The 19,064-nt window shown below is 44.3% G+C and overlaps 1 protein-coding gene across 2 annotated transcripts in view; it reads left to right on the forward strand.

Annotated features, from left to right (window-relative positions):
* The window catches only part of ASTN1 (astrotactin 1), a 315,040-nt gene that overhangs the window by 139,926 nt on the left and 156,050 nt on the right, over positions 1-19,064 (forward strand). Inside the window, exons 6-8 of one of the 2 annotated variants that reach the window (XM_054693451.1) lie at positions 3,103-3,252; positions 4,251-4,418; positions 12,661-12,745. In XM_054693451.1, the coding sequence (XP_054549426.1) occupies positions 3,103-3,252; positions 4,251-4,418; positions 12,661-12,745 (403 nt within the window). Of the gene's footprint in view, positions 1-3,102; positions 3,253-4,250; positions 4,443-12,660; positions 12,746-19,064 lie in introns of both variants that reach the window. The other variant, XM_054693450.1, reaches the window with a different exon arrangement.

Below are 19,064 nucleotides of genomic sequence, written 5' to 3' on the forward strand. Positions count from 1 at the left end.
TCTGAGATGCAGTTCTCTTCATGCATCTGCTGCTTATTGTCATTAACTAGATGGTAAGCTTCTTAGGGATGGGCATGTCTCATTTATTTTTCCAAAGCGCCCAGTGAAGGATTTGCCAAGAATAGATGCTTATGTTTATTGAATGGAATTGGAAACATCAATCGTTTCAGCAAGACATTTTATAACCCACCTGCTATGGCTCAGGATTTGTCATCAGTGGTCGAAACATGGCACACTGATAAGACTTAACTTAGCAACATAAATAAATTAAAAGGCCTACTCAGAAGAGAAAACAGTTAATTCTGTGTGGTAACAGCAGGAGGCAAAAGGAGAGAATAATTAGAACTGGGCTGTACACAATCTATAGAATTTCTTTAAAGAAGAGAATCCAGGATAAGGGCATCCCAGTAGAGGAAGACAGAATACAAAAAGCCTCCAAGGCACAAAAGAACTTAGTATTGCTCGAGCAAGTCAAAAGAATTTAATATGGCAGCTGTAGTCTGGGGTATAAATATACAGGCCCAGAGGATAGTAGGCATGGTGCAGGGTCACCGCTACCAAAGGACCACATTTATGTCTTTTTTCTGAGTTTGCACTTGGTTGTGTAGGAAACCAGTTCTACAGGGAACCACTGCAATTTTGTAATCAGGAGAGATGCTGAGTGATGGGTTGATGATGCAGAAGAACCAGAGAGACAAGATGATCAGTGGCGAGTTTCTGCAATCACAGGAGAGCAGTGGCAAGTGCACGAGAACAGTGACAACACTTGTGATAAGGGCTGTAACAGCAGCGTGCGCCGAGGGCTGAGTGAGAATCTGTTCTTGAAGCTTTCAGGAAAGTGTTTACTGGGAGATGTTGTTTGAATCAAGACGTGAAGAGTAGGTGTACACCAAGTTGACAAGGTGACAAAATGGCATCCTGTGGAGGAGGAAATAATGTGTGCAAAGTCACAGACATAAATGATAATGGTCTAGTCAGAGAGCAGTTAAGAGTTTACTAGAATGAAGCTTTAGGTGCAGATTTGTGGGTTGCTTAGGAAATAAGGGTGGGATGTCAGACGAAGCCAGAGAGAATGTGACCTGGACAGCAAGGACTTGAACACAACAGTTCAGGTGGTTTCATGGGAAGCTTTTAAAGCATTATTCTGTCCTACTCTGCTTGGGGAAGGACATCACCCCCCCAGAAACAGTGGGGGGATTGTTGAAGGAGGGGGAAGTTGAGGCAGGGAGGCCAGGTGAATAGCAGGTGCCATAGTCCAGAGGTGAGATGATAGGGTAGGGACGGATGGAGAGTGTGCAGGCAAGAGAAATATTGGACACAAAGTAAAAAAAAAAAAAAAAAAAAAAAAGATTTAATGGCCCTGGGCATGGAGAATTTGTAGCCTAGGCAAGAGAAAGGAGAGTTAGACATGATGGAGTTTTCAGATTTGAGAAACCAAGTCATTAAAAGTCCATTCACTAGACAAAAGAGCCAGGAAGGGAGTGAGGTTTGAGGGAAGGTGGAGGGTCCAGTTTTGGAAATTGCACTTGAATGCCTGCAGGATGCCTGATCTGCCACTCAGGGCTGGGCTGGGCTACAGGTGGTGAGCTGTAAGTGTGAGGAAGCAGATTCCATTTTGAAAGAATAATTACATGAGAAGAAATCTCTAAGTAGAAGGGGATAGAGGACCCAAAGCTGCCTGCCACCTTTGAGTCCCTTCCAGCTATTCCCAACATATCCACTCAGAAGATCTGCCCATGAGAAATGAGCCCATAGAAGACCAGAACAGACATAAACCAAAAGCCAACCCCCTTTCCTGAGAACAGCGGTTCCAAAGACTCCACTGGACCAGAGATTGATAGTGTGTTGTGTCTGGGGACCATGGCCTCAGCGGCTGTATCTTGATCCCAGCTCTAGTCTTTAGTAGCTTCTTGAACTTGGCCATGTCTGCTGGCCTTTTTGACTCCCTGTTCCTCTGTGGGAACTGCTTTGTGAGATTATGTTCATTGTTAAATGACAGGAGCGCTGTAAAACCCTGAGCACTGGTGCCTGGTGCCTGCTCACACTACCTAAGTGTCCTCTACCACTGTGAGGTTATTCTCACTGATATGTATGTTCCTTATCTCTAAGGTGGGCGATACTTTACAGACTCAGATTTATTACTTTAAGGAACAGGTGTTTTTACCTATAGTCTTGAAACATACAACACGCTTAGCACACCGTCTACCTTAAAAGATGCCTTTCATTAACATCAGTATTAAATTTTAACATAGAGCACAAGAAAATTCCAAAGGATCCACACATTTTGTTGGCAACTTGTCTTACTTTCTGACTTTCCACATCTGTTTTGCCTCCATGTGAAAGGGCCTCTCCTTACTGCCATTTTATCTTCTCTACAAATGAAATCAAACAAAGGAACAAGAAAATAAACTCCATCGAAATAGTCTTTTCCCATTCCTGTTTCTACCCTCCTGGGAGTGTTTCTAATTCCCCTGCATTGTTATTCACTCACTAAGCATCCATTTATAACCTAACCCCAAAGACTGCAAGACTAGGGAGAGCCTTGCAGTGTGACGGCTGTCTCCACTACACTCATACAGAGCTGTCTTCCCCCTGTCTAGACCCTGCAGTGAGAGTCACCTGGTAGGACTCTACCCTCCATAGGGTGCAGGCAAACTCCCCAAGCTCAGGTAGTTTCAGCTCCAGAAGTGGAGGGGCTGCTTTCTGAGCACGCCCCCTGTGAACAGTGCTGGGAGTGCAAGGACTTAACTCCTGGGCTTCAAGCACTCCTGCACCCTTGGGTGAGGGTCAGCACTCAGGCAGGAGTGTGGAGAAAGAGAATGTGCTCCTTATGACTTGTGACCCTGGCCCAGGCGGAGTGCAGAGGGCTCACGCTGACCATTGTTGTCCCTGAGGTCACTGGTTGGCCAAGTCCCCTCTGACTCTTACGGATGACCTGGTGCTCAGGGAGGATGAAGGTCAAAAAGGTCATCCAGCTTACCTGCCTTGGCTAGGTTTGCCAGCTGCCTCCCCTGTTTGCCCAGTTGGGCAACAAAGGGCCAAGGCGGAGTTTCACTGCCAGTATTTTTACCACCATGGGTTTTGCTTTTGTCTTGCTCGCAGTGGGATCTCCCCGGAGCCCTGTGAACAAGACCACCTTGACGCTGATCAGCATCACCAGCTGTGTGATTGGCCTCGTGTGCTCCTCCCACGTCAGCTGCCCCCTCATTGTCAAAATCACCCTGCACGTCCCCGAGCACCTGATTGCTGATGGTGAGTCCACTTCTGAGGTTGCAACTTCCTCTCCTAAGAGAAAGGTTTTCAGGTTGGGCAAGGAAGATATAGAGAAGCCAGGGGTCGCTGATGCCTATGACTACAAGTGAGGAAAACAAATAAACCCAGATAGTAAGGTTTAGAACAAAATGGATTGTCCACAGATGAAAGCATGAAACAGGCTTAAAAAAAAAAAAACTGAACAAATCGCCTCCTCTTCTCTGTACCCACTCCTATTCTCTATTTTTGTTTGTTTTTATATAAGCCCTATTTTTGTAGCAAAATACAGGGCATTCTGGCCATAGGTAGACAGCAAGATTCTTGCAGCCTGGGAGTCGGGGGGAGCTAAGTGAGTAGTGGAGGCATTCAAGGATTAGCCATTTTTGGTTTGATGTGCCCAGGTGAGAAATCCCTAATTACAGTGACTTGCTACAAGCCTGAAGCTCTGAAGCAATAACTACTTTCATTCAGGGGAACCCCAATAGAATGGGGGAGTAACATAGGTTCTGAGAGTCCCTGAGTTAGCAAAGCCCACAGCACCTAATTGACTTGTTAATGTCTGTTCTCTGGGTTGCCGAAGGCTGCCAACATGTGGCGACTGTGTGGTGTTAGAGGCCCTGCTATTTCATGGCAAGTGAAGACAGGCAGCAGGTCCCTGTTCCTTGGACGAGGGCCAGTGCCTGTGGCTGGGTCTGATGGAACAGCGCCACACCATCACAGAGCCGTTCTGCTCCTGTGTCCCTTGGGTCCTCCCTGGAGGATGGGCTGGGGCAAGGCAGTGGGAGACAAGATGGCAGGAGGTCATGGTGTGGTGGCTGAGTCTCCCTCTGCTGATCCCTTGCTTAGGGGCTCATGGTGGGCAAGGACTAGTGGGGGTGATGACTTCAGATTGGGGCTGATCTGCAATGCAACTCTGACACCGTCTTCTGTAACGTGTGTGTGTGTGTGTGTGTGTGTGTTGTGCACACTCGGCATGCCTCCTCTCTCTCCCCTTGCAGGGAGCCGCTTCATCTTGCTGGAGGGGAGCCAACTGGATGCCAGCGACTGGTTGAACCCTGCCCAAGTGGTGCTTTTCTCTCAGCAGAACTCCAGTGGGCCCTGGGCCATGGACCTCTGTGCCAGGCGCCTCCTGGACCCCTGTGAACATCAATGCGACCCTGAAACTGGTAGGCGGGATCACCGGGCAGCGGGTAACTGTCAGAGTTCATGCCTCTTGTGATCACTCACTCCCTTGCAACCCTCCTGATCACCCTATTGCCATTGGGAGCCCAGACCATACCAGCTACCAGTGTGTGTTTGACCCTCTGAGCACGCTACCTTAAATAGCGAGGTCTCTTTCCGGCAGAAGCCTTGGAAGCGTGCTCACAATAGCCCCGCCCAGACAAGTCAGTTCCAGTGTCCTCCATAGCCCATCGGCTATCCAGTTGGGGTATCAGCTACAGGAACTGGACTTTTTAATATATGTTTTTTATTTCTACAAGTCTTTTAACTTGGAAAATATAGAAACGCTATTAGATGAAAATGATAATCATCTATAATCTATCTCCTGGAGAAATCACTGTAAAATGTTAATGTTCTCCCTTACGGTCTTTTACCAGTGCGTGACTTTTAGAGGCTCACAAGCACACTAAGTCCGGTAGGGTCTCCCTGATTTTTTTCACATAACATTCTATCATGAGAGTTTTCAAGAACCATTAAATAATCCTCCATAACCTAATTTTAATGGCCATTTGGTATTGCATTGTATGTCTATATCATAGTTCATTTAAATAGTCCTCTATTATTTGACATTTAAGATGCTTTAAATTTTTAAGTTTTACAAATACTACTAAAATTAATACCTTTCTGCCTAAATGCACAGCACATTTGAAGTTATTTTCTTCAGATAAATCTCAGAAGAGAGATGCTGGAACTAAGGGTCTGGATATCTTTTAGGCTATTTTATTATCAAATGGGGCTGGAGCTTCCCTGAGTGAGGGTCCAGATTCACATGATGTCCAGGGACACTCATAGTCCTCCTTGAGCTCCAAGATACCCGGGAGCATGGACCCCCCCCCTTCCAGGTTGCTTGGCATTTTCTCTGGAGCAGGGAGGGGTTCATATACAGTAGTCTTTATAAAGATGTTTTCCATAGATTCAGTACCACAGATAGACCCTTCCCAGAAAAGTAGCATGATGCCTTAGAACAAAGGATGGGTGTTAACATCCTATCTGAGACCCCCAAGTGAAATATCATCCAAGAGAGAAAGAGAGAGAGAGCAACAGAGACAGAGAGAGACAGAGAGACAGAGACAGACAGACAGAGGGAGAAGGAAAGGGAAAGAGGTGCTTCTTCTGAAGGGGCAGGATAGACTTAGTAGAGGTTGGATCCAAGAGATGTAGCCCTCACCTTTGTTATAATCTATTACTATGCCTCTAGAGGGAGTCACAGGTACTGCAACATCTGAAGTTCACCTTTTTAGGTCTAAAAGTTGTTTTTACGTGGGCCCATCACAGTGATTTTGGGCCCCCATATGGAGGAGAAAGTACAGCATTTTAAACATCTGATGTCTAAGACTGTGCTTACTTGCTGCTCCTCCCACGCTGTCAGGCAAACACCAAACCAAACAGATGGGCTGTGCACTATGCCCAAAAGCCAGCGTGCTCCGGAGAAAGAAAAGAGGGCTCATCTCATCTCAGAGGTGCATCTCTCCATAAAGCTGAGCTGTCTCTGGGCCCTGTGGTGAACTGGAATAGGAGACTGTGGGACAATCTCAGTTCTTAAACTCACTTCTGAGAGAAGCATCATCTCTGGTGGGCCTTGAAATATTCTACTGAAGTTTCAGAGAACAAGAAACACTTTCAATTGCATGTGGAAGGAAGAGACTGAAGTTTTAAGTTTGAAGGGGTCTTGGAGAGAAAGACCCTTTTTAAGGAGTTACATGACTTGCCCAGCATCCTATTGAGGCCTCAAGCAGAGTCTGTGTTCTGTTTGTCCTGAAATCAAAGAGAGGAGTTTGCCTAATTTCCCCAGGAATGTCAGATCCAATGAATTTTTACTCAAAACTATTTAAACAACCACCATTACTGAGCATCACAGCTTCCTGTGCCGGAAGTTAAGGTAGCTTCCTATCTGCACAGAAGCCCACTGCCTCTGTGGCCCCTTCCAGATGTCTCTTTTCTAATCCTTGGTAAACTACTCTGGGAAGCCCTTTTTCTACTAGGGGCTTTCAAATATCTGTGACAATTAACGTATTTCCCACTGGAACATCCTGTAAGGAGACTATAAATAAGAACCCCAACCCTACTGTAGAACTAGGGTGCAACGTCTTCATTTTGGGTAGCAGCTGAGAAACGGTGCTGTGGAGATATTTATTTTCATTAATGCTGGAATTGGAAACCCTCCCCCTTCCCGCCCTGCTTCTTTGTGCACATGGGATGAGGTGGTCATCCCACACGCTCATCAGTAAGAAACTTTCTCGCCTCCCACACTTCATCCTAGAGTCTTTCTCCAAAGAGCTGAGTGTGGGAATTGGCTGCAAGTCAAGTTGACGTTATTTTTGCAATCCTCCAGCTAACTCACTTGGAAATGTCATAGTGTTGGGACATGTGCTTTCCCAGCCATGCTGAGGGGTCTGCCCACAGGGATGGGTGGAACTGTGCAAGTGTGCATGTATAGTTTATCACACATACACACACACAAACACAACACAAGACTCAGTCACTGCAAAGGAGCAAGCTCTGGTGCCTGGAGTGCTCCACAGGCATCCTTCCTGTCTGTTCCAAAGTTAAGCAAGTATTCACACATCACCTACACAGGGTCCAGAGCACCAGGTATGGTAGGCAGGATAATGGGGCCGCAAAGATGTTTGTGTCCTGATCCCAAGAACCAGCGAATTTGTTGTTGCTTGGTAAAGATGAATTAAGAGTGCTTTAAGGCCTCCCCAGTGGCACAGCGGTTGAGTGCTGGGTTGCGAAGCTGACCGCAGCCTCTGCAGCGCCGGTTCAATCCCCGGCTGCTCCCCGGCCACCGGAGGAGGATCCCACATGGCCGCAGACCTCTCTTGCCGCCCGCTGCTCCCCTCAGCAGTGTGCTTCGGTCCTTCTGCCTGCTCTGCTCCCCGCTCTGGCTCTGGTGAATTCTCTCACCCTCCCGTGCTTCTGACTGTACCCAGTGCTTGTATAAATAAATAAATAAATCTTTTAAAAAAAAAAAAAAAAGAGAGAGTGATTTAAAATAAGGAAGTAATCCTGGATCACCCAGGTGGGCCCAATGTTATCTCTTGGGTCTCTGAATGTAGAAGAGGGAGGCAGAATAGGAGGCCAGAGAGAGATGATATGGAAAGAATTCCTTCTGTCATTGCTGACTTTGAAAACAGAGGGACGAGCATGAACTGAGGAATGTAGGTGGCTTCTAGAAGCTGAAAAAGGCCAAGAAACAGATTTGTCCCCTTTAGTCTCCAGAAAAGAACATACCCCTTTAGACACCTTGATTTTAGCTCAGTGAGTATCAGTGAGAGTCCAACTTCTGACCATTAGGACTGTAAGACGCAAATTAATGTTTGTAACCATTAAGTGTGTGGCACGCTTACATAGGAGCTATAGAAAAGTAAAACAGCAAGGAAGGAAGGAGATAAAGGACAAAAAGAGAAAGAAAAAGTGTTGTTCTGGGCCACTTTATTTATGCATCCCTCACCCCAATTTCTAGAAAGTGGCTACACATATCTTCGAAATATGTTAGAAATCTCTGAAAGGTGATATGGAGAAACAGGATCTATTTTCCACTCCAGCTTCCCTCTTGCATTGTAGCAACATGCTATTTGAGGGATGCAATATACCTAAAACTCTTAGCATGATGTCTGGAAACCCTTTGCCAAATGCAACTGACAGCCTTTCCCAGAGCCTCCCAGGATGTAATCCCAGGCTTGACTATGGTGAAGCTGGATTAACAGCAAAGCTCTAAGTTTCTATGATTTAATGCCCTAATTGGATCTAGCCAAAGGTTGACTTTTCCTATACTTTCTAATGATTTATTGTTGGGGCTGGAAGTTTGATTGTCTGTTTGTTGTTGTTGTTGTTGTTGTGTGTGTGTGTGTGTGTTTTGATAGAAACACTAACTAGTTCCAACAACTTCTTTCTGCATTTCATGCCAGGCCTTTGTTCTGCCATATGGGCAACTGTGGAGGTTTCACATACCTGCTTAATTGCGTAGCACCCATCAGTTCTGGCTACAGACCCTCATTGCCCTTTTCAAGATATGTAGCGTTTATGGGTCTGCAAAGAGCCTGAGCTTCCAAGCTAAATCAAGTTTTAATCTCCAGCCAAGTTTTAATCTCCAGCCAAGATGTTTACTGAATTCTTCTGTCCCGGGTCTTTCCATACTCCAGTCCCTACTGTGTGGAAGTGCCTATAAGGCTGCTAAGGGCCAAGGTCCAGCTTTTCAGACACAATCTAACCTCCTCCCCTTTCCTTCCTTTGAATTACTGCTTCTCTCTAGTCATCCATGGTTTTTAAACCCAATTTGGCAGCTCAACAGACCTCGTGTTTGGTTCCCTCCATCGGGACTTCCCACTCATTCCAAACTTTGCTTCAGGATGAACTTTTGACATATTTCCTCTGTCTGCTGGTCCAGAGTCCTGAGTGACTGTTTGATTTTGGGCCTGCCTCCGCTGAGTCTCTACCACTGGGGAGACCAGACAAGTAGACATAGCCCAAGTCCTGATATTTCGCAAAGATTTCCCTTTTCAGAGGAAGTTCACCCAATTCCATTAAATAAACACTAACAGTTACCTGAAGGGTAGACATGACTTGGGACTTTTTAACTTTGATCTGCATTTACTTCATGAAGAGCTTGGGGTGAGTTCAGTTGTATCTAAGGAACCCTAGCTTCCAGGTTTTTCTTTGATCCTCAGATGAGATTTGTGCCTCAATCCTTCATCTTTTAGATGGAAAAATGATTGAAGCCATCACAAGGCATCAGCCCACAGGGAACCAAGCACAAATCCAGTGTCACCATCTTCAGGCCCCGCACGGGTCACCTGCCGGGTCTCTACCCTCCAGCAGCACGGCTGCCTGTGGACACACTCCATCTCAGTCGGGCACTTCTCTGTAGCCATGACATGTCTTTCCATTGAATTCCTATGAACACTACCACAGAGCAGGCACGTCATGTGTTCCCCGCCATCTGTCACAGCAGATGCGGAGACTGTAACACTTCTAGCTTAGGAGGGCATCCAACACCCTTGTGGGGTCTTTAAAATTCACAGCTAACAGTCGGAGCCTGTGCTTGCACGAAACCCCTCTTAAAGTCAAGATTTAGCAGTTGGTTGCTATAGCAACTTTCATCATCAAGTCTGAACTCCTTTCAATGTAGATGGCCAAACTGGTTTTGAGGAGAGATGCCGAAGAGGGAAGTTTGGTGGCTTCCGGAAATGAGGATCATTTGAGAGGCAAATTTTAGATATCCTCACTCTCTATCCTGATAGGTTTGGAAATTTCTCTTGTTTCTCTGACTTTGGGATACATATGCCATTAGAGGGAGAAAAGCTTTCTTTGTTGTCAGCAGTGTGTTCCCACATAGTAATGAATGATGGAAGCCTCATAAGGAGATAATGACTATGAAGGCAATTTGAAAAAGGTAAGTGTGCTGTACAAATGGTAGCTATTGCCATCATTGGGAAAATCGGGCTCTGCTTGAACTCTAAATTGTGGCTGCATTTTCCTTTACATGTTATGTGGTAGCTAGATATAGAACATGGAAGAAGTGTTACAGGGCAGGGTGAGGGGCACCCCAGAACCCCCAAACCTGCCTGCTCTCCATAGGTTCTTCCATCCACCACATTAAGACAAAGCATACTCTCATGTTTAAGACCTTTAATGGAAAGGAACCTTAATACAATTGGTATGCAATAAAGAGAAGAGAAGGGTAAGAATAGATAAAATAGTTTCCAAATCAAGCATCCAGAGTTACCCATCCTCATGTGGGTAAATGCCCAGCCAAACAGGGTTGGCCTGAAGCAGGGCCACTGAGGCCCGAAAGCTTGCCACAAGTCTAAGGGACCTCCTGGTGGCACCCACAGGAAAGGGGCAGAAGGCCCCAGTATGACTAGAATAGAAGGAGTAAAATCAAAATCAAGATGAAAGCTGCCATTATTAACCTCCCCATATCTGTTCCAACCAGTCCAGGACCAAGAAGCAAGTGCAGCTTCTTCACATGTCTCTGCTCCATGTGCCTCCTCCAGGTCTCCTTCTTGCTCTCCATCCTGCTTGCTCCTTCAGTCTCCTCCCCAGCTTCTCCTCCTCCCTGATCGGCTACACCTTTCCTTGGCCAGAACACGGAACCTGGAACCTCCCCTTTTCCTGGGGACCCCCCTGTTACAGAAGGACTCCCATTTTTGTCAATCCTTAATTTCAGACAAGGCTCCAGCTAAAACCATTCTAAAAGTCAGTGATGATTTGACAATGTTTTGAGGCTACATGTTGATTTTGAAATCATACCATTCCTAATGTCCACAGGGCTCTCAGGGGAGGCTCTCCCTAAGGAAGGAGCATATCTAGGCCCTTGACTAGGTAGATGTCTGTTTGTTGGGGAGAGGCAGTGGTGGTGTTACCTATAAATGAAGGTAAACTGTTTAATGAATTAACTTACATTCCATTACACAGAACTTATTAAGGTTTTACTCATGGGGCAAAACTCATTTTTGCCTTGGTATCAATTACAGTCTTTCTCTGGAATTGAAAAGGGATGAAGCTCAGCTACTAGCATTTTCTCTCTTGCTCACCTCTGACACTTACCTTCTTGATCTTTCTTTCTATCAGAGAAACTGTCTTGTGAAAGCCTTATCACTACTGCCTAGCTTCAAGTGGTATTTTCCTATACTGGACTTGTAGCTACCTCCCTGAGCATCCCCACATACAGCCCAGCACCATTGATGCCAGTGGATTTGAGCCTGTCGTAAATCTAGGCCAAGATGAAGCCTGTCCTTGCTACATAGAAGGCCAAGTACTGATCTAATACTCTCTGTGACTGTCCCCAAACTCAGAAGTTCCTTGTTTTTACCACACTCCTCAGCACCTTCAGCTGAGTAGGTGAAGGGAAAGAAAATGAGTGTTATCAGGTAGTGAGACCTGATGAACAGGAGCTTATAGGTCAATCTTGAGATTGATAGCTGAGCTAAGATCCTTAAAAAAATTCTTGCCCACACTGTCTTTTCCCTGGTAACCATGAGGACCTTCACTTCAATTGGATTGGTTTTGTCTTTGAAAAGAGTAATTAGCATTCAAAGCTATTATTCTATTTATATCCTTTTGAGGTGACTCTTCCTTGGGAGATAAATGTATGCCCATACATGACTCCTTTGTTATTTACAAATCTCAGGAAGTCACACCTTGTTTTTTCCTTACCTACAAATTAGCCAGTCAATGAATGAGTTAACACTGGTGCTTTAGCAGAAGCAGCCTCAGTGGCTTCGAGATATATAACATTGCATAAGGAATTTTTCATATAAGAAGAAGCAACAATTTTCTTCAAGATCAGTATGAAGTAGAGCAATGATCTTAATCTTTTGGGGGTCTTGGGTTTGCTTGTGAAGCAGATGAATATTGTGGAATCCTGCTGCAGAAAGATGAGCATATGCCCATATATAGTTTTGTATACAATTCCAGAGAGGTCATGAACTTCTTAGTTTGCTAATGAAATAACTGATGATATGAAACATAGTAATATCTAAACACATATAGAATTATAGTGGATTCTTCTGTTTACCAGTTCTAAGATAATTAGCCTTTCTCCCTTAAAAACTAAACCCAGAGTTCCTATAAAACCACAATAGGTAAAAATGGCTTTCTCAAAATAGTTGTTCCATGGCCTAGCAGCATGGCATGGTGGGAAAAAAAGGTTTGGAGTCTGACAGACACCCGTTCAGATAGTAACTCTGCCACTTATAAGCTACCTCCAGAGCCCGGCATTTTCTGAATCTCAGTTTACCTATCATCATGACTAGTATATCTACTTTTCAAGATACTTAGAAATATTGGATGAAATTACTCCATTATATCATCCTTAAACATTTATCAATCACCTTCTATATACCTTATGGTACACTGGGCCTTGAAAAACTAAAGATGAAAAAAATCCCCTTACTCAGAGTTCTTAGTATTTGTGTGTACAGAGCTCAACTAATAGGTGCTTTATAAATATTCAAGTCCCCACTAGTGAAAATTATCACGTAGTGGGAAAGGGAGAAATTAGTGGTTCCTTCATGTGAGCAGTGGAAACAGGAATGTTTGACATTAAGGGATTTATCGTCTCATACATGTCACCCTTAGAGAAAGAGTTTAATCTGATGAATTCATACTAATTTTCTCAAATGCAGACATGTTAATCAATTCCTTCATGTTTCCTTTCTTCCTCTCTACCCTCCTTCTAAGGGGAATGCCTCTGCTATGAAGGTTACATGAAGGATCCAGTGCACAAGCACCTTTGCATTCGGAACGAATGGGGAACAAACCAGGGGTAAGTGAGGGGTCCCAGGAGTCACAGCTCCCTCGCGTGCACAAGCTGGGGAGCAGCTGTGTGCAGAGGAGCAGTGCTACAGGGTGGTTATATTCTGAACAGCGCATGGGTAAAAATGTCACCGTGCATTTCCATATTTATACCATTCCAATGACGTCCATATCATCTTTTTCTCCATTTATGAGTTCAGAGATGAAGCCTCTGACTCGCAGCCCCGCAGCCTCCAGCTGGGATCTGAGAATCAAGCTGTCCCTCTCTTCCTTTGCATACGGCCGCCAGCCACGAGGATTCCACAGGCAGAACTTAGCTGGTGATTTTGTTGGAGACACAAGAAGCCAAGCAGACGCCAGTGTAGTGCTGAGCATTATTTGTGAGACTGACATAAGTAGAAACTTGTTTTCACCAGGACCATCAGCAGGGGGGAAATGCAAAGGCTCATGGAGTGCTTGGCATTGAGTCAGAGTATTGTTGCCTGATTCCCACTGGACATTTCTCTATGAGACCTTTGCTTTCCCCCATGCACGCATGCCTGGGGTAAAATAGATCACTTGTCATTTGCTTTTGATCTTGTTTTTTCACTTTTTAAATTTTTTTATTGTGATAAAATATACATAACATAAAACTTGCTATTTTAATCATTTTAAGTGTACAACTCATCAGCACGGAGAACATTCATTTTGTTGTGCAACCATCACCACTATCCTTCATTCTGTTTTTTTTTTTCTTTTTTAAAAAAATTATTTCAGTGTGAGCATTTTTAATATAATTTTAAAATCCAGTTATGTGCATTGTACTACACTTGATCAACTTCCCATGTTGTTTTGGGTGCTGAGAACTTGCTTTTTTGCATTGGCCATGGAGGTGGATGTGAGGGGAAAGGGATCAATAAATGCTAACTGATAATAACAATCAATGGAACAGGAAAAACTAGAACGAAATCAAGGCAAAAGCCATCTTGGAGTGATTGCTTAGACTGCAGATTTGAAATCTGTCTGCAGCCTGACAAGGTGGAAAAAGGAAGCCAGCATCATTTCACACATTGCCATGGAAGGCTCGTACCCCCGAGGTCGACCATCAGCCTCTTCTGTATGATTCTGATGAGACCAAGCCTAGAATATTGAATGCAATGCTGGACTCTCAAAGCAATAAATATGGAGACAAATGGGTGAGAGTTTGGAGAAGAGCAATAAAAGTGATTGAAGAGCCCAAGAGAGTGATTGATGGTGAAGGGCTAGGAGAGCTCAACTCTGAGAACTTGGCCAGCTGATGACTAAGTCAAGGCATGATAGATGCCCCTGGGCGTTAGAAAAGGGCAAATGTTCTGGAACGGGTGGAAGTTGAAGAATAAGGCAAGAGAGAATGAACTTAGGGAAAGGAAATCTGAGTCGTAGGTCAGAAAACTTGGACAAGTCAAAATTACCATGAGATCTTTCTGTTAGTGAAAATGAAGAATTGCTTGAATTGCTACTAAATTTGAGATCATAATAGGGAAGCAGACTGCAAAATGTAGAGGGAAATGTTTGTGGAAGGGAAAATACACTTGAGGTGGCCCGTTGTTGAAAGATTGGAAGGACGGACAGGGGACTTGGCTAATGGATGTCTAGTGAGGGTAGTAATAACCCCCCCATACTCTATTTAAGTGGGGCTAGTCCTCATTCTCTCAGATTTCTGAAATGTTAAAATAGGTGCAGGGTTTTAGCTTATATGATGACCGAGTATCTCCATTGACTGTGATTCTTATTGAGTAAAATATTGTATAGAGTGATGGATAACCAACTCCCTCACAGCCTGCGCACTTGCTGCAGCAGAAAACAACTACAAAATATCATTTTGTGGTTTTTGCCCTGAATGATTCGGGCTGGCTCTCTGCAGTGATTGGATTTGGGGGCTAATCACTCAAGCCTCCACATCCCTGGCCTTGTAGACATGGAGGACGGGCCTGACTTCACTTGGTAATTGCACAAACCTTCGTCATTCCCTCTGGCTGTGTATAGAGACAATCTGAGGATGTAGACAAGAGCCTCCAGGGAAATGGTGGATGCTCACATTGGTGTCATTTAAAACAAGGCAGGCTAAAGCACTGAGTTACAGACTGACAGGAACATTAGCCCCAGGAAACAGACAAGGAGACCTAATCTGTCATTTCCATCTCTAATTTCCATTATTCTCTGATCATCACTGTCTACAAGGTCTCATTTTGGACACTAATAAAATAATGGAGCAACTATTAGGAGGGGGAGAAATGTGACTATCTTGAGGATAATGGAACCAGGAGTGATAAGCCGCGTGAGTTTATGTGTATATAAAAAAGTGCCAGACAAATGACTGCATTTTCCTTATAAAATGACAAGATGAATGAAAAGTGGAAAATGCCATACATCTTGATTTAAAGCAGGATCTGATGTTTCTTTGAATGATTCTTACAAAATTAGTCAAAATTGTTTTGAACATGAAGACTGTCACTTGAATTGCAAACTGCCTGACAGATTGCCAACTAATGATACACATTGGGGCATTATGGGAAAATCAATGGTGGGCCTGATTTTCCCGAATATTTTAATGTTCCAGAAGGTGGAGGTAAACAGAGTATTTGTTTCCCATCTAGCATTCTTATATTGCTTACATTAAAATTAGTCGAACTTTCTTTTGAAGTACAACTACCAGATCCTAGACCAGTAATAGTTCAAATGAATTCCCTTGTGAAAAATCTAGGTTAATGTACCAGGTGGAAAGTAGCAATAAGCATTCATGACTTTCAGACAAGGGAGAAAATTGATCAAGGATATTAATGCAAAAAAATTACAAATGGATGATTCTGTGAGGCAGAGAAGTCACACCTGTAACTTTATCCAACTTCTGCCTCTTTGGTTCCAGTTTACCTGAACCTGTGTGTGTGTGTGTGTGTGTGTATGTGTGTAGAGTCTCATCAATGCATGGTGTGTGTGTGAGGGGGAGGGATGTAAGCCGGATGGTCTGTAGAAACCCTATCTATAGAAACCACATGCCATCATTTATTCTCTTAGTTATTCATGTTCTCAGCAAATATTCATTTCATGACTTCCTGTGACCCAGGGTATGCTAGGTAGCTAATTGCAAGATGTGGTCTTTGCTCTGGAAAAACTAATGATTTAGATCAATAGATGGGCACCTAACAAATAATTCCAATGAATTAGAAGACCTACTAAAATAAAGTGTGAGCACAGGCTTATGGATTTTTAGTTTATGGAATTATTTCTGGGAGGTCTGAGAATCTGGAATAGGGTTTTGTGGAAAAGTTCAATTTTGAACTCTTCTACTGACAGATAGCAAAGGTAATTCTAAGCAATGGAAATAGCATATGCCAAGGCATAGAAGCCTAAGAAGTCTGTTTTTCCATTAATGGCAAATAAATAGCTCAAGTCAGCTTATGAGTGTAGTTTACAGAACCAAGAGAAGAGGCCTCTAGTGGGTAAAGACTAGATCTTGAGGAAGTCTTGCTTACTAAGGATTTGGATTTTAAACTCCATTATATGAGCCTAGAATTGTGAGCAGGAGGGAGAAGTTCAAGGTTTTTGTATACTTGATGGGACCTTTCTTCACTTTATTTTCATTTTTTTGGGCCCATCCTAATAAACTAAAATAATCCAATGAAGAAAGTAAATATCATCACAAACAACATCACAAAACAAAACAGAACCACCTTTTGAGACTATCTAGATGCTTTACTCATATGGATTCTGCAAGTAAAGCATATTCCAAAATTTTCAGCAAAGAATGAATAGAATCAGGGACCTGTATACAAGGTTTGTGATTCAAGGGAGTTGCAAACTTTCCCTGGTGACTCAGGTTCTGCCACAAATGCCCGAGGAGAGGCAAGGCAGGTTGAGACAATGGTGTGTGGACCCTGGTGGCGAAGCCAGTCGCCTCAGCTCACTCAGAGGCACGATCCAGGTGGCAAAGTGGAAAATCATTGAACTTGCTACACAAGAGGTTCTTATTCCCTGAATGTAAAAATAGCCTCCAAAAGATTTAAAGTCATGGATGGCAGATTTTGAATGAGTTATTAAAAGAACATGGGATGTTGGAGGTTACATCCTAGGTCATTGAAGTGGGCAACAAGGCCAGAGGTTCCCTGCCACCACTTCCCCACCCCCCAGTGACCCAGCAGCCCAATAGAGGACCCCAGATGAGGGGGCCTACCCCAGTGTGGCTCTGCAGTGCTTTCTGTCTAATCTGCAAGAAGCCACTGAATAATTCCTCAGCCTCCCACCCCCGTGGCTGCACACACACATCCAGGGACTGTTAGAGTCTATTTAATATTTGTTTGCCAGGACAACAAGGACAAATTGAAAATTTTCGTAGATGAAAAATGAAAACAATAAATGAGGGTGGAAAAAGCAAGGGAGATAGATTTACGTGAAAATATTAGAGAAAAAAATACGAATTCATTTAGCTATTTTGGAGAACATTATTAAGAAAGGCTACAATAATTTTTTGGTGGGGGCTAAATTAGAAATGTACCCAAGGGCCTCTAGATGCGTTTTTCAGAATACAACAATTAGATTAAATTCGTGCATTTGAAGATTGCCGGTAAATAATAGTCTAATTTCTTATTCTGGCAGCTGAGATGCAGAGGGCAGCACCAAGGAGATTCCCCACTAGAGAACTGTAACCTAACGCTGGATTTCTTTGCTGAAGGATGGTGATAGAGTGATAATTCATGAGACAGGAAGAGACCCGCTGTGGAAAATGAGCAGGTGTTTCTCCGAGGTTTACAGAGCTGTTGTCAGGGATGGTCCTGCTCATCAGAACACCTACTCATTTCACTGCCTACTCAGGAGGCAACACACTTAACATGACACCCCCAGATTAGTGGATTAGCACGCATGCGCACTCACACACACACATACACACACACACTCACGCACATCCCACGCTGTCTTAATACAGAATGTCCTTTCCATTGTCCCAGGTGCTTACTGTTCTGTCCTATTTCTGCAGCTGCGCCCTGCTGCTCTCCCTCCCTGGACTGACTGCTTAGGGACTCCATGCCATGGAAGGATCTAGTGCACCCACACCATAGAATCCAGTTTCCTTTCCAAGCCCAGAATGGAGACTGTGTCATGGTTGACCTAAACCCCTGCCTTACTCAAAATGTGTCCTGGACAGGAGGTGATTTTCCTTGGGCGTGCCTGAATGGTATCCCTGAGTCCACACATGCAGTCCAATGAGCAGAGCCATGTAGAGAGGGTGACTTTGCCTCCGGGTTCCAGGTTTTGAGCAGACACCAACCTCCACTGAGTATCTTAAATGAGGCAGAACCATCCTTGCATCTCCTGGCCCATTTGTAGCCACATAAAACTGGCAGGAAACTCTTCTCAGCTGTGTGATGATCAGGGTGCAAATGCTGTACAGTTTGTAGAGAGGGCCTAGACCTCTGGGACAGCCTGATTCCACCCCCCAGGCCTTGGGCAGCGGTCTGGCCTTCTTTGACCTGCCCAAAGCCTTAGCAGTGACTCAGATCCAGCCAGACAGTGCTGTGTGACTGGACGTCCTGACTTTGCCTTTTTCTAACACATCATCTGGCTTTTATTTCCCCACCTGCATGCCTGCTTTTGTGTCACGGATGCCCCCTTCACCTTTACCCTCCCCCTCAGACAGGATTTATAGGCCTGTCTGCTCCTGCTCCTTTATCTCTGGGCGCACCCTTGTCCCCTGCCCTCCAGCCCAGACTTCATTGTCTGTGCCAGCCTCTGTCATTGCCATGCCAGGCACAAATGTGATTATCTCCCCATTAGCTCTCTTTTTATTCTTCTTTGGTGTTCTCTCCCTCTCTCTCTACTCTCAGACTCTGTCTAATTATTACTAACTATTCACTTATTTCTAAAAAGTGAATATCTCAGTGTATTTGTTTGGTCCTTTATTTCTCATTCTTATTTTGTTCCCCCGCTTTTTCTTTACCTCCACCTCCTCTCTCCTCGCACTTGTCAGTGAAAAAGTGCTCTCCCAAAGTTTCAATGTCAGAGCATATGAAGGATGCTTAGATTTAAACCTAAAGTTCCCAATGTCTTCTCTCTAGAAGCTCTGCTGTCACCTGATTTCTTGTAACTCACATAGAATGTGAAATATTGACCCCTAGAAAAAGCACGACCCCCTTCCTTAGTGAGCAGAAGAAACTGAGTGGCTGAACATGGATATCCCTGGGCAGACTTGAAGGGTTCAAATGCCCCCATTGGCTTGGGAAACTAGCCCTCATTCCCAGGGACTTTCTTCAGTTGACCCATTTTCACAAAAAGTGTGTGGTCAGTATAGTGAAAAACTTTGTACATTGTAAGATGTT

Source organism: Talpa occidentalis, unplaced genomic scaffold (assembly GCF_014898055.3).
Source record: "Talpa occidentalis isolate TD23 unplaced genomic scaffold, MPIMG_talOcc4v2.1 talOcc4.12, whole genome shotgun sequence".
Classification (NCBI taxonomy): domain Eukaryota; kingdom Metazoa; phylum Chordata; class Mammalia; order Eulipotyphla; family Talpidae; genus Talpa; species Talpa occidentalis.